Genomic DNA, 15,966 nt, shown 5'->3' with positions numbered 1-15,966 from the left:
CTGCCCTTACACCATCAAATAGATTAACCCATTCACTAGGGCATGGTCCTCACAATCTAATCACCTCTTCAAGGCCCCACCTTTCAATTACCATAATAGGATTTCCCACCCTCAACAGTTACAGTGGGGATTAAGTTTCAATGACTTTGGGTGGCCATTCAACCCAGTGCACCATCTTTGGTACAATTGTTTGTGTTTGTGTGTGTGTGTGAGGGTCCTTAAAAAAGTTTATGGAAATATTCATATTATCTTGTAATTCTATTTTTCCAAGAACTTTTTGAAGTATGCTTCTGTGTGTGTGTGTGTGTGTGTGTGTGTGTAATTACTATTGCTTTGAACAGTTAGTATTCGTTCATATTTACCCATAAACTGTTTGCCCTACATACTTATGGGTTGTGCATTTGCAGATGCAACCAACAGCAGATCAAAAATATCTGAAAAAAAAAATAAAAAAGTATAAAACAATAAAACTATTTAAAACAATATAATAACTATTTATACAGCATATATATTGAATGAGGTATTATAAGTAATCTAGGGATTATTTAAAGTATATGGGAGGATGTGTGTAGGTTATACAAGTACTATGTCATTTTATATAAGGGACTTGAGCATCTGTAGATTTAGGCATCCGTGATTGGTCCTGCAATTAATTCACCATGGATATCAAGGGATGACTGTACTCAGTTGCCATTGCTCTTCATATTTTTCTGTATCTCTTCGCCTGACAAACTCCTTCTAGAATTTCCTTCATATCTGATCTGCAGATTCTGGATAAGTATCTTTCCTTTCCTTCTAGGATTCAATATGAATATGCTAGACCCCTTCACCATGTCCCTATGTCTCTTGTGCTCTTTTCTGTATTTTCTATCCTATTGCCTCTCTGTGCTTCAGAGTCTGGCTATTTTTTTCTGAAGTATCTGGCAGTTCACTAATTATTTCCTTAGCTATATCTAATCTTGTGATTAACCAATTCATTGACTTACTAATTTCAGCTACTGTATTTTCCATTTGTAATAGTCTCATTTTGTTATTTTTATAGCTCTCTGCCAAAGTTCCCTGTCCTATCCAATTTTTTGAAAATATTAACCACAATTGTTTAAAAGTACATGACTGATAACTCTAATGTCTGGATCTCCTATGGGTATAATTTTTTTTTTTTTCCTTTTGGTTTCAGTCATTTCTTGACTTTTAGAATGACTGGTAATTTTTGACTGAGTTCCAGGCACAATGTATAAAAAACAACAGATATCTTCTTTTACAGAATATAAGATTTGCTTGTAGCAGGCTTCTAAAATATGGTACAATACCATCAATCAATCAAGTATTAAGCTGATTTAACTGGACCTCAGTGGTTATACAGGATGTTTTATTCCCCTACTCCTAGGAAATTGCCTTTCAAGAGTCCCAACAAAAAGTTGCAAGTAGTCCAGGAATCTTCTTCCTTGGCAGGCTTTGAACTCTTATTTTTTTTCTTCCAGCCCAATGAGACTGCTGAAATTCCGCTCAGCCTCTTAGTCACCATTTTAATTTTCAGAATTGACTTCTGCATTAAGGAAAAAGCAGTATCAAATGTCAAGCTCAATTCTCTTAGTTTTCCTTTTCTTCCAGATCTCAGCCCCACAGACTCTTACTATCTTTGTAACTCTCTGATGATGTCAAAGATATTTAAGAAAATAGTTTGTCAGCCTGTCTAGGAATTTTTAGCAGTTAAGTTGGTCTGAGACAAACGAATCAGCCATTTCCCAAAGCAGAAATGCCCAGGAGTTCAGTTTTACATATATTTAGTTTGAGGAGTCTACTAGACATCCAAGTAAGTTGTTAATTATCAAATAATGTATATAACTCTGGAATTCAGGCTAGACATCTGCATAGCAGATATAAATTTGGGATTCACTGTATAAATGGTACTAATAGCTATGAGAGGAAGTATAAATGGAATGACAGATGAATGTAAGAAAAAAAGAAAAAGAGTTGCAGAATGAAGGCACTCAAAGAAATAAGCAGATAAGGAAAAAGGGATGGTTGCAATATAAGGCAGTGAGGGAGACACACAAAGAGAGTAAGAACTAGAGGAAGCAATCTTTCTAAAAGAAAATAGGAAGAATGAAAAGAGAAGAAGAAAACCTGGAAAAAATGGGAGGATAGAGAGGAGAAAGATGGGCAGAAAGATGGCAAAAGGACAGAAGTTGGGAAGAAGGGAAGTGGGAAAGGAGATGGCATGAAAAAAGGGAGAGACATAGTAAGAAAGAAAGTTTGACAGAAAGGATAGACTTTTGTAAGATGGACTGTGTAAGGATGACAGACCAATCAGACTTGGAAGAACAGACTAACCAATCTTAGAAAGGACAGAGGATGTGTGGATGTCAATCAGGAAGGAAAGAAGGAAGGAGCATGAAATAAAAAAAAGGTGGAATGGAAAGGAAAGAAAGGAAGGGCAGGATAGAAGGGATCCAGATGCTTAGACGATAAGGGTCAACAGGAGGTCAGGGTGAGGGATCTAAACAAAAAAAGAATGATGGAAGAATGAAAAAAATCCAATTAGGAGAAGCACTAATACGATGTAGCTTTCAATGGTTTGAAAAAAGAAAAGGAGAGAAACATTTTAAAAACTCAAAACAAGAGGAGTCCACACCTGTCATGGACTACAAACAAATTCCAATTGCATATGTTTGTACATCTGAAAATAAGAAATATTCTCTAACCATACAGATGTTATACAATTATATGAAAAATATATTCTATGTAGCAAAAAAAAAAAAAAAAAAAAAAAAAAACCCCAGAAACAACTGAAGTGTACTTAATGAGCTAACTGTGTGAGCCATATTATCCTATTTAGGTAGAAAATAGATCTGTATTAATTTCCACTATCTTTGCAGTTTATCTCTGCTTTTATGATCTTTTTATGGTAAATTATTAGTGACTAATAAAATGCAGAAAAGCATATCTGAAGCACTTTCATTCACTCATTCTTTCAATCAACATTTGGGCATTTTCTTGAGATACAAAAATGAATACACTCAATAAAGCTTTAAAGATAGATAAATAAACAAACAGATAGATATAGATTCCCATCCTTGAAGTCTCCCAAACTTAATAAAAATAAGATATGAAAATAAATTATATATTACTTATCAAACTGCATTATTAAAGTTCATGACACTAGAGGAGTCAATAAATCTGTCAAGGGAGGCCCATGAAGTTTCACAAAGATGATATCTGATATGGGCCTTTCACTATCACAGCATTTCATTTTGTGATAACAGCATAAAATGATCTCAAAAATCACACAGAAGTATTTATAACCTAGGCCTCTTATTGATCTTTGTCTATTTTTAAAGAGCAGTGTATTGTGACCCCAAAAGGAGAGGCAAAATGAGGTAGATGATCTGTTTGGTAGCTTTAGGAGACTTACATGGAATTAAATAAAAATCTGTTAAACATTTGTAAAAGGCCAACTGTCTTAACACTATAAATAATGATTTTCTGTAGTTAAATAGCCTAAAAGAAATTCTCAAAAAATTTTATTCAAAGCTGCTGAAAATTATTCTGATTTTTGTGATCTGTGATATAAATTGAAAACAACTATCCCAAGTTTGGCAGAGATTTTTCCAATGGTAACCTGATAAGAATGCTAAGGAAAAAAAAAAAGAAATCAAGAAGTCCATAGAAAGTGAATCACAGTGTTCTAATGTAATTAGATTTGTGACTTTTTCCCAAAATGACAGCACTTCCTCACCACAACGGTGGTCTTTTGAACAATACTATGTAATTAATTTATTCTACAAATATTTATTGAGAACCTATTATGTACTAGGGACTGTGCTAGATGTTAAAGATTCAGAGGAAAATTTTTTTAAAAGACAAAATTTCTGCCATTTGTAGCTTACATTATAGTGGGGGAAGGAGTGAACAGAATAATACAGAAACAAAAATGTAACTTGCTCAGACAGTAATAAGCGAATAATGCAATGTTAAAGAGGGAATAGGGATTTTAAGGAATAAAGGAATAGAGACTGTTATTTTATATGTGACAGTCAGGAAAATCCTCAGTGATAAGGAAACATTTGTGCAGAGACCTGAAGGAAAATGGAGGAGCAAGCCATGCTGGTAGAAAAACATTCTGTGCAGAGGGAACAGCAAATGTATAACCCAGATGAAGAATATGTATAGCACTTTAGAAAGAATACTCAAGAAATCAGTATGGCAACAGCACAGAGAGTGAAACGAAGAGAGGTAAGAGATTAGGTTAGAAAGTCACCAAGTTCTAGTTCATGTGACATTTTGTAAACTACAGTAAGGGCTTTGCCTTTTACTCTGAGATGTAAGCCACTAGTATTGATCTTATTTATGATTATGAAGGATCATAATAGGATGAAGGAAGGAAAGGGAGAACCAGAGAACCTAAAAGGAAGCTAACTATTCTAGGTGGTGGCTTAGACTAAGGTAATTAATACGGAGGCATGAGACATGGTCTGAGCTTGGACACGTTTTGAAGGTAGAGCCAATATAATTTAATTTATAATTTTAAAGTAAAAAATAAGCAAAATCAAGCAAGCAAGCAAAAAAATAAGAAGTCTAAGGAATAAAAAATCACAGATTTGAAAAAGAACCAAAGAAAACCTCTACATATGAAAAATATAATAAGTGAAATAAAAGAATATAGTTAAGTAAATTTATGAAATAGAAAGCTGATAAAAAAGAAACTTTACAAAATGAAGTACAGAGAGCCAAACAGAGATGGAAAATATGAAGGAGAAATAAGACATGAAGAATTCAGTAAAATCGTTTACCCCGTATTCAAATGGATTTCCAAAAGGAGAAAAGAGAACAAGGTAGGGTCAATATTTGAAAAAGTAACAGCTGACACGTTTTCAGAACTGATGAAAGATAGTAACACACAAGTTCAAAGAAACTTACAAATCCAAGAGGAATAAATAAAAAGAAACTCACACCTAGATTCATCAGTGAAAAACTGTAGAACATGTCAGAGAAAGAGAAGACTTAAAATTAGACAAAAGAAACAAGATATTACCCTCAAAAAAGTAATAGCGGGAGTAACAGCTATTACTATACTCCAATATGCTGGAAAAAAAATAGTTCTGTCAACCTAGAATATTTTTTGGCTGGCCAGTACAGAGATAGAAGCCCAGACCTTGATGCTATCAGCACCATATGCTAACCAACTGAGCTAACCAGCCAGCTTTGACCTAGAATTCTATACCCAGTGTAAACAAGGACAGTATCTTCAGACAAATAAAACTTGAGAGAGTTTGCCCTTAGCAGTCCTTCACTATAGAAAATTGTAAAAGATATGTCTGAGATAAAAGAAAAGTGATCCAACTGGAAGGTTTGAGACAGTAGGAGGAATAAAGAACATAGAAAGTAGTAAATACATGGGGTAAGTAAACATTGGCCTTATAAAACAACAATACTAATGTATTTTTTAATATAAAAAGATCAGAATTAGAATATATAAATCTAACATGTAATTAGAGTTTAAGTGTTTTAAGGGCCTTGCATTATCCAATAAAGGGACAAAGTTATTGATTAACTTTTGATATTGATCAGTGTGCCTCTGATAATTTCTAGGGTAACCACTAAAAAGACAGTTAAAATTACATGTAATTTTTAAGCTAGTAGAAAGAAATTAATGAAATTTAAAAAATACAATTTTAAAGAAAGGAAGACAAAGCAATAGAGTAGGAAGCACCAAAAAAGACCACAAAATAAGATGACAGATATAAATCCAAATACTTTGGTAATTACAACAAATGTAAAAAGGCTAAATAAAGGCTTCAATTAAAAGACAAGAACTATCAGACCAATGACCAATTAACAATTATAAAATTATATATAGATATATATTGATATATATATATGCACGCTGTTTAGAAGAGACCTCTACCTACAATAAAGCCTCCAGAAAGGTTGAAAACAAAATGATACAAAAAAGTTCACCATAAAAACATCAAAGAAAAAAAAGTACTAAGTAAACAAAATAGGGAATATCCTACAGAGGGGTTTGTAAGTTATGAGCCACAGGACAAATCTGACCCATGGCTTTCTGTATGAGCCACAAGGTAAGAATGGCTTTCACATTTTTAAAGGGTTGTATAAAATAATAAGAAGGAAAATATAAGTCAGAGTCCCTATGTGTAGTTCATAATGTCTAAAACATTTCCTGTCTAACACTTTAGGAAAAAGTTGCTAACCACTGGTCTACAGTACAGACTCTAAATTAACAAAACGTATAATTTGGGCCGGCCCCGTGGCTCACTCAGGAGAGTGCGGCGCTGGTAGCGCTGAGGCCATGGGTTTGGATCCTATATAGGGATGGCCGGTACACTCACTGGCTGAGCATGGTGCAGACCACACCATGCCGAGGGTTGCGATCCCCTTACTGGTAAAAAAAAACCAAAAAGAACAAAAAAACCCCAAAAGGTATAATCTACTGTAATTCATGGTTCACTGATGTACAGGAGGACTTTACATATTAAGGAAACCAGACTTTTATCATACATACTGCCTTTGATCACTTAGCATGGTGTCTTTAAATTTTCTATATCATTTATACAGTTTTTTTTTAGATTTTATTTTTATATGATATATATTTTTAAATATATTTAATATATATATTTATTTTTATATCATATATAGATTCTTTGAGATTTCCTATATCTTCTATATCACCTATTTCATATATAGTTTTCCTATATCATATATATTTCATATATATCATATATCATGTAGGCATATGCAACTTTTATATGATTATCTAGTTGAATTTCCCAATCTTTTCTTTTTTGTTTCAGGATTGCATGCTAGAAAGACCTTCCCTACTTCAAAGGTATTTTTTTTTAAACATTCCTTCTCGGTTTTCTTTTTTTACCCTCCGTTTTCTACTACTAGTTTAAGAATAATAAGAATAAATGTTTTTTTACATTTTAAATCTGAGACACCTTAAAATGAACTTTCCTGAGGCCTCTGTGACTAGGAGAAAATGACAAGAATCTATACTGGAAGATACCAGACAACAGATTAATGTGGGGAGGGAGGTGTTGGAAAAGTATAGGGGAGAGGAAGATTAAGATGAGCAAGAGTCTGTGATAAGGCTAAAACTTTGAAACTGACTGAATGGTAACTTACAGGTTTGCTTCCTCCTTTCACCAGAAAGCTTCAAACTGTACTCTGCTGAATCCTTGAAAGAAAGTTCTCAATTGAGGAAGTCCCATGGGCCATAAGGCAGTCACTTCATAACTATTACAAACCTCCCTCATCCTTTTATCTGAGAATAAAAGTTTGGGTGGAAAATAAGATCCAATCACTGTTCTCTTTGTATCTGAATTCACATCATCTCTGGGTTGTTGTACCTCTCTTTGTTGCTATTATACATAGGATTTTTCTTCCTATTTTATTTCCTAATAGGTTGTTTATATATAGCTGAGGGTCAGCAAACTATGGGCCAATCCAACTTACTGCCTACTCTGTAAATAAATCTTTATTACTGAAACACAGACATGCTAATTTGTTTCATTTTACAAGCAGGAGAGTTGGGTAGCTCAGACAGAGACTGTATGGACTGTGAAGTCTAAGATATTTATCATCTGGCCCTTTACATAAGAAGTTTGCTAATCTCAATACACCTAAATCCAAACTTATCATCCCAATTCCCAAACTAGCTCCTTCTGACTTTATTATATCTCCTTTCCTGGGATCTCAAAACTTAGAATAATCTCTGACTCCTCCTTTTCCAAAACCTTCTATATGTGTTATCAAACCCTGATGATTTTTCCTTTTTAGCATCTCCCTTTCATTCAATCTTTCCTTTCTACTCCTACTATATCACCCAAAATTATGGCCCTCATTACAAAAAATATTAACACTAAATGCTATAATAAAAAAATGTATTTTAACTCAAAATTAGAATCTGACTACCCATTACATGTTAATACCAATAAAAGGCTTGGCCAGCACATTCTCTAATACATAAACACTATATAGCACAGTAATTTAATATTAATCATTCTATAGCCTTTTAATTCCTCCTGAGCTGTATCACTTAAAACAGCAAAACTAATAAAAATACAAATGTCATTAAGATACTTAGTTAGATGAGATCATCTAAGGAGTAAATGTGCATGAAGAAGAGAGAAGGAGAACTGAGACCTGGAATTAAGCCCCACATCAAAGCTATCAAACTAATGTACATTTTTGTATGTGTTGTTTTTTATGATTACCCTTTTTTAGGGGCGGCGGGGGGGTAGCCAGTACGGGGATCCAAACCCTTGACCTTGGTGATATAACACCAGGCTTACCAATTGAGCTTACGATTACCTTTTTCAAATAACTACCTGCAGGTCCCTATGGTATCACATAAGAGAGGTTTGTTGTTTTTTTTAGGTTCTCTCTTTTCATGTGAAGACACTTACTAATTAATCTTCATCAAAAAGCATTTTAGAACTTTCTGGAACTCATCCTCTCTCAAACTGGTATTGCACACCTCCCTCACCAACACACACACAAACACACACACATCCCCAGCGCACACCCACTACCTATATATACCCCTTTTCCCACTTCTCTAGAATAGTCTCTCCTTTGTGCTCTGACGATTGTCTTTGCCTATTTCTATAGCAGTCATATTTAACGTTTTATATTCTAATAATTTGTCCTTTTGTGGTGTGAGAGTTCCCTTATGGACAAGACCCATGACCTTTATCTTTGTTTCCCCAATGCATTGCACCATGCCTGGCAGATAACAGGCTCACACCGAATGCTTCCTGAATGAATAAATGAAGGGCGAATAACTTACCCAAGCTTAGTCCAACTTCTCAGTAGTAGGAAAGCAGTAATCGTAAGACAGTAGTATGAAAGTAAGAAAAAGTTTTTAAAAGTAAAAAAGTAGTAGGAAAGCAGGGATCAGAACCTAGTATAGCCAGATGTTCTAAACTCACTTTAGTCTGTCATTCAAAGAATTCCACACACAGGCCTTGTCTTATCTATACACCTTATTTATTTATCATCCTGTGAATCCACTACGCTCAGTCTTGACTATAAGACTGGTGACTTGCCCAAATTTACTTTTTCTCAGCCTGTCCAGAATCTACACCTCCAGCTCATTTCTTACCTCTCCCATAAAAAGCCTCCCCTCCTCACATTCCAACTTTTAATCGTCTCCCACTCCTCCCCCTCACCAGCCTCACTTTTGGTAACATGCTATACAATCTGATTTCTATCCTTACAACTACATTGAAGTGCTCTCTCAAGGTTTACCAAAGGGCTTTGTAACAGTTAAAGTATAATTTTCAAAACAGTAAAATCATGATGCTCATACAAATATGAAATGATTGGTAAAGTCATGATGCTCATACAAATATGAAATGAATTTATGGCAAAGATTTGCACTGCTATGGGCAGGAAACATTTGTACTGCTATCAGTTTTCTACAACTTAATTTTTATCCCTTTTTACAGAGTTGCAGAACAGCCTAGTCAACCAAAGACAAAGGTGCATATTCCTCAATCAGAATCATGTTAATTCCTGGAGGAGCCTCCAGACAATGTCTATCATTCCACATTTGCAGTAATTTCCTTTGCCCACTTCCAAGTCTTTGATCATTTTTCTTGCATAACTGTCAAAACTCATCCTAACCTGCCTTCTCTAGACAATACAAAAAAATTCTTGCCACATTCAGTTTCCATGATACGGCAATCTCCTGGTTCCTCTTCTACCTCTCTGATTGATTCTCCTCCATCTCCTTCACTGGTTCCTACTCATCTTAGACACAGTATTCACCAAGATTTTGTTTGGGCCTTATTCTATCCAGTCTTATCCAGTCATGTTTCATCTACTACTTACATAGGAATTATTCCCATATCCACAGCTCTAATTCTATCATCTCTAGACCTGAACTTCTATTTTCTCTATTTCTCATGTTGATAACTTAACAGTACTTCAAATTCATCAATGACCTAAACTAAAGTCACTCTTTTCCTCATCTACATATGGTCTCTTTCTGTGTTCTCTAACTTAGTTAACGTCTCATTGCTATGGAGGCACAAAGCATGAAATCTTACCTTCTACTCTCTCCCTCACTCTCCTCCCCTATAAAACTGCCTTTTCCAGGAAGTCACCTAAGCTATCCACTGTACCTCTACAACCTCTCTCTGGAGTATTTCCCTTCCTCATCGATTTTTCCCTAGTTCAAGCCCATATATCTTTCACCTGAACTGTTGATAAAGTTTCCAAATTGGTATGTTGTCTCTCTCATATCATTCACTCAGCTGTCAAAATTATGCTTCCTCCAACAGGGGTCAAAGCTTTTCTGAATTGTACCCACTTTCTGATAAGAGTTCTTATATAACAGGCATCTGTTGTTTTGGAATATCCACCTACTTTCCATTCATTCTACATCAGTTACTTCAGTCCAGTTGAGCTGATTCCATTTGTGAGGCATACAACTCCAGCTAAGACAATCAGAGGCTCACAATGACTGGTTCAGAAATTGGCTTCTAAAGGCTCACTGAAGTGCCATAAGACTTTTGTTGAGACTTCTAGGACAGAGGCATATTCTTTTTATTGCTGTAATTGCTATTGTTATTGCTATATTTTACCACCAGAGGACAGCCTGTCTGAGAAGCCAAGGCATAGTAAGTGAAGTCCAGAGATGCAAAGAGAGAAATTTGATCCTGGTGATGTCTTTTGAGCCCTAGCATCAACACATGTCTGAAGCCAGTATCCCTTGGATTGTTCAACTACAACTGCAAGTAAACTCTCTTTTTGCTTAAGCCTGTTTGACTCAGGCAACCAACTAGCAACCAAAAGAGTACTAAACACACCTATCTTTTCATATACCATATGATTCAGCTACACCAGCCTCCTCCACCAGTATCAGACTAATGTGCCTTCCTTTCCTTATGCTATTCTTTCAGTCTGGAACTTTCTTCCCCTCTGCTTGGAATTCCCTTCCCTCCTTTCTTTGCTTATTAAGATCCACCTCATACTTCAAGGCTCAGCTCAAATGCCTCAGTGAAACAATTGACCAAGACTGGAAAAAGAAGTGGACAGCCAGATTACACAAGGATTTTAAACCATGCTATGGCTTTTTGAACTTTAACCCAAGGATAAAGAAATGTCACTACAGGGTTTTAAAGCATAAATAATTGACCAGATTTGCAATTTAAAAAGACCACCCTGGTTGCAGTGTAGAGAATGAATTAGAGAAGGGCAGGGGGAACAATGATTTGTAAGCTAATCAAGTAATCTAGGCAAAAGAAAATGGTAATATGGACTAAAGTGGCAATGGAGAGAGAAGAATGTATTTCTGTTAATTATTTTATTTCTGAATAAATCCTCCTCTGCACCACAAACTCCCTGAGGGCAGAGAAATTATCTGTTGACTGTCATTTTACTCACAGAAATTAGCAAAGTGACTGGCACACAGTAGGGACTCAAATATTTGTTGAATAAATAAATACATAATTAATCTAATCTGTAAATTGTTTGAGAAACTGGGTAAATGGTAGTATCATTTATGAAGACAGGAAACAGGAAAAGTCAGTTTAGGTTTTTTTGTTTATTTTTGAGCAGCAGACAAGGGAGATCACGAACTCTGTTTTGAACAAGTTAAGTTTAAGGTAATACATTCAAGTGGGCAGACGGATATATAGGATACACACATATGTACAAACACACACATATCTGGGGATCAGGAGAGATCTGGGTTGAAGACAATGATTTGAGAATTCTGGGCATATAGATGGTAACTAAACTTTATGAGAAAAGATGAGATTACCCAGGAATGTGTAAAATGAAAGGAGGGTGGAGATCACAGACTTAAGGGGTATTTGGCAGCTTAACAGAAAAAGAGAAGTCGAGTTCTGGCAGAAAAACAAAGGAGGGTCCTCTAACTAAAGCCAAGGGAAGAAGAAGAAGGTGTGGTCACATGTGTCAAACATTGCAAAAAATGTCAAGGAGTGAAAAGCTTAAAAGTATCCTATGGATGAAAACAGCTTTGATAGAGTTAGTGGGGATGGAGACTGCATAGTTTGGAGTAGGTTCAAGGGTGAGTAGATGATAAAGAAATGAAGTCAGCCAGTTATTAGATGTCTGGTTCAAGAAGTCTGGCTACAAAGGAACTGAGATGCATAGTTGCAAGAGGAACAGTCAAGGATAGGTTTTGTTCCTTTGTTGTTGCAGGGGTTTTTTGTTTGTTTTACAGAGCTTGGTCTTAAAGCATGTTTAAATGTTGATTGGATGAAGTTGAAGAAAAGGTGAGACTAATCAAAAATGAGCAAAGTCTTTGAAATGGAATACAGACGAAGGAAATGTTTTTGAGTACGGGCAGCAATATCTCTTACATTGAAATCACACACTAGAAGGAAGCATAAAGAATGTAGACACATTTATAGATTTGGTTACTGAGAATTAAAAGACTTTACATATGATAGCTTCAACTGAGTAATGAACATCTTGAAATTTAAACACTAACAGTAATCTGTTCATTAAAAATTTTTTCTGAATTATGAGTTTAAGATACACATTAGCACCTCTCTTTTTATCTACGCTCACTTTCTTACTGTTCATATACAGTCTCATGGCTCCACTAAAATGTAGCTTCAACCATTTTCATGGGGGATTTTCAGCTATTTTTTTTAATGCTGAACCCCCAACACCTAAAATAGGGCCTGGCATGTAGTAGATGTTTGACAAATATTTGTTCAATAAATGGATGAACAAACGGCTTTGTATATTATCTATAAACTGATGTCTCCAATTTATACTTCCTGCCTGGATCTCCATCCTGAGCTACAGATATATCCAACTGTCTATTTGCTATCTCCTCTTAAACGTGTAAAAAAAAAACTCAACAAAGCAAAAGAGAACTCCAATTGGCTTCTCCAACTGACTTCACTTTCTGAGCAAAGTGTAGCTCCATTCTTCTAGTTCCTCAAGCCAAAAATTTTGAAATCATTCCTAACTCTTTTTTGTTCTCTTATACCATATATCCAATCTTCCAACAAAGACTGTGTATTCTGCCTTCAGAATATAACCAGCATCTGACTACTTCTCACCACTTTCACCATTATCATTATGGTCCAAGCCATTATCATCTCTTACCTGGATGAATGCAATAACCTCCTAATGGTCTTCTTGCTTCTTGTCCACCTCTACTCCCCAATTCAGTTTGTATTCAGAACTACAACCACCCAAATTTTTACAAACTTAAGTCAGATCACATCACTTCTCTGTTCATAATCCTGCAATTATTCCCACTTCACCCTGAGTAAAAGCCCCAATCCTGATAATTGCTTATAAAGCTCTATTCAAATCTGGCCCTATTACAACTCTGATCTCATCACCTACTACTTTTCCCTCTTATTCTGCTCCAGTCATACTGCCTGGCTTCCTCTGCTGTTCCTTCCAAAGGTCAAGTACATTTTCACCTCACAGCCTTTTCCCTTACTGTTCCTTTTGCCTGGTATGCTCTTCCTCTAGACATCTGCCTGCAAGTCTGCTCAACTGTCACCTTCTCTGACTTTGCCCCTGATTATCATATTTGAAATTACAACCCCACCCCTACCCTTGTATTCCTTATCCCTTTCCTCTGCTCTATTTTTCTCCACAGCACTTATCACCGCCTAAAATACTATATATTTTACTTTCTGGGACATAAACTTGGAAGAGGACAAGACTTTCTGTCTGTTTCATTCACTGCTATATCCCTGGCACTTAAATCGGTGCCTGGCATGTAGTAAGTGATCAATAATCTATCTGTTGAACTAATGCTTTCATTTCCACCAGGGGGCCTAACAATCATCCAGCCTGGTATTTCAGGAAAAGATAATAAAGCGTCATTCAGATTTTTTCCAGTGCTCTGATCCCTAGAAAGAGTATACTTTGCCTACAAAGAAAAACTGTGCTTTGTCTAGTCAACCACAAGGAGGAGTTCAGAGAGTTGAGCAAAGAGAAACCAGATAATGCTATTTCCCTTGCTTTTCCTACAGTAACCTCAAGGTGGAAGAGAACTGGATTTGGAGCCGACTGTACTGAATGAATGATTTTTCTCCATACTACGAGTTACCTAGACATACACAAACGTAAACATTAAAGACCACAATCCTTTACAAATGCTACAACAGGCCAAGAGAATCAATCCACAGGCCTCTAAGGACTAGCAGGGTGTTTCTTTAACTCCACCGCTAAGAATTCACAAATCGAGGGGAAGATTTCCCATTAGCGCGGTGAGATACGTAACTCACCGACGAAGGCCAAGGTCCTACGTCGTCAGTACTCTCCGGCCAGGAACTATTAAGTCAATTCTACTTAATACTTAAAGCACCTACAATTCTTAAACGGTATAAGCAAGGCAGTCCTAGGTCTAAATTCTCAGATTTGGCCGATCGCATATAATTCCTTAACGCCCGATTCATTAAACCCCGAAACCAATTTCCCACGGGCTTCTGACTCACCGCCACCTGTTGATGCCCACATTGGAGGAGCCGGCGAACCAAGGGTCGAGGATGTAGACGCAGCGGATGGTGTCGGCGCCCTGAATGCATTCCTTCAGGGCGGGGTTGTCGTGGAGCCGGAGCCCCTTTCGGAACCAGTGCACGGCGTTCACCCCCATGCCGGGGCGCGGCGGGCGGCGGTCACCGCCGACTTCCTCCCCCGAGAAATTCACGCCGGGAGGGTCCAGCTCATAATCGATACCTTCGCTTCCAGGAGAATCGACGCGCCCGGGGAGCGAAGAAAGGGCGGCAGAACGGGGGACAGGAAAAAAACGAATCCCAGGAGGGGTCCAGAGAAGGCGACGGCGCTGGAGGCGCAGTGGGGAGATGAATGGAGGCTGCCCAGTCGGCGGAGTCCGGATGCGACGCCCGCCCCTTAGGAGCCTGCGCCCGCCGCAACTGCCTCGAGGAGACGCAAAACTTGCAGGGCCTCGGACCCCGGAGCCTGAGCAAGTTCCAGGAGCTCGAGTCGCCACGACGGCCTGAGCCGGCACCGACAGCCCGAGGACGTTCGTCACGGAAACCCCGCCCCACCGAGGCGGCCCCTGCGGACAAAACGGCCCACCTGAGGTGAGTCACCCGGAGGAAAGAGGGAGGATTCAGCCCCTGTGGGCGACGCTGCCTCTCGGCCCGGGAGAGAAGCCTGAGGAAAGAAGAGGTAGGCGGTGGTCGAGGCCGCTGGACGGTTGCAGGCCAGTGACCGGTCCCGAGGCTGCCCGGGTGACTCCGCCGCCGCCGCCGCGTCAGCGGCCTCGGCCCCGCCCCCGGCTCCTTATTGGAGGGCGCCCTCCCCACGTGACTACCGGCACCTCACGTTTCTGAAGTGTGTTTACTACGCTAACTGGGGCTGGGGAATCTGCTGGCGCTTCGGTAGCTTCCAGAGGGGCTGCCAGCCGGGCGATCCCAAAACTGTCGATCCTCGCCCAGAGCTGGGTTCCCTGCCTCTGCCCCTTTCTTCGGCCGACGGTTCGCAACCCCGGAGGAACCCGCGGTGACCACAGACCCCACGTGAGCAAAAGCTTAGCTCCGCCCCCGGGGGCCGGGAGTACCCACCATTGGTTGAAGCTCCCGGAGACCCGGATGAGCACGGGGATGCGGGGAGCTCGCGGGCGCGCGCTCTGCTCGCGAAGGCGCGCGTGCGCTCTCGCTGCGTTCCAGAGAGGAGGCGCGGGGTGGGGACCCATTGCTCGCATCGCGTTCGCGGCTTCCACCGGTTGGATTTGAGGAAGTCCTGTAGACTGTCTGGTGTGCTTCGAGAGCTAACAGTAGAACCAGGCGGGGGTGAAGGACGGATGGGGTGGAAGGAGGAGAGTAGGAGGTTCCACTTACGTTTCATGCCCAAACCATGTGCTTCAATCCAGCTCTGGCCAGAGAACCCCGCTCTGCAGTGTGCGGAGCTGGCGTCCCTGCCATTCTCCTGATCTTTTTTGCACGGCACCTGCACCCTTGTACA

The 15,966-nt window shown here is 38.7% G+C and overlaps 1 protein-coding gene across 2 annotated transcripts in view; it reads right to left on the bottom strand.

Annotated features, from left to right (window-relative positions):
* CRY1 (cryptochrome circadian regulator 1) overlaps nucleotides 1–15,495 on the bottom strand; it is a 76,309-nt gene extending 60,814 nt beyond the window's left edge. The window contains exon 1 of one of the 2 annotated variants that reach the window (XM_063074827.1): nucleotides 14,475–15,495. In XM_063074827.1, the coding sequence (XP_062930897.1) occupies nucleotides 14,475–14,632 (158 nt within the window). In that variant the 5' untranslated portion in view covers nucleotides 14,633–15,495. The remainder of the gene's footprint in view (nucleotides 1–14,474) is intronic. The other variant, XM_063074826.1, reaches the window with a different exon arrangement.
* Between the last annotated feature and the right edge of the window lie 471 nt (nucleotides 15,496–15,966).

Source organism: Cynocephalus volans, chromosome 12 (genome assembly GCF_027409185.1).
Source record: "Cynocephalus volans isolate mCynVol1 chromosome 12, mCynVol1.pri, whole genome shotgun sequence".
NCBI lineage: Eukaryota > Metazoa > Chordata > Mammalia > Dermoptera > Cynocephalidae > Cynocephalus > Cynocephalus volans.
This window is presented reverse-complemented; position numbering and strand designations above follow the sequence as displayed.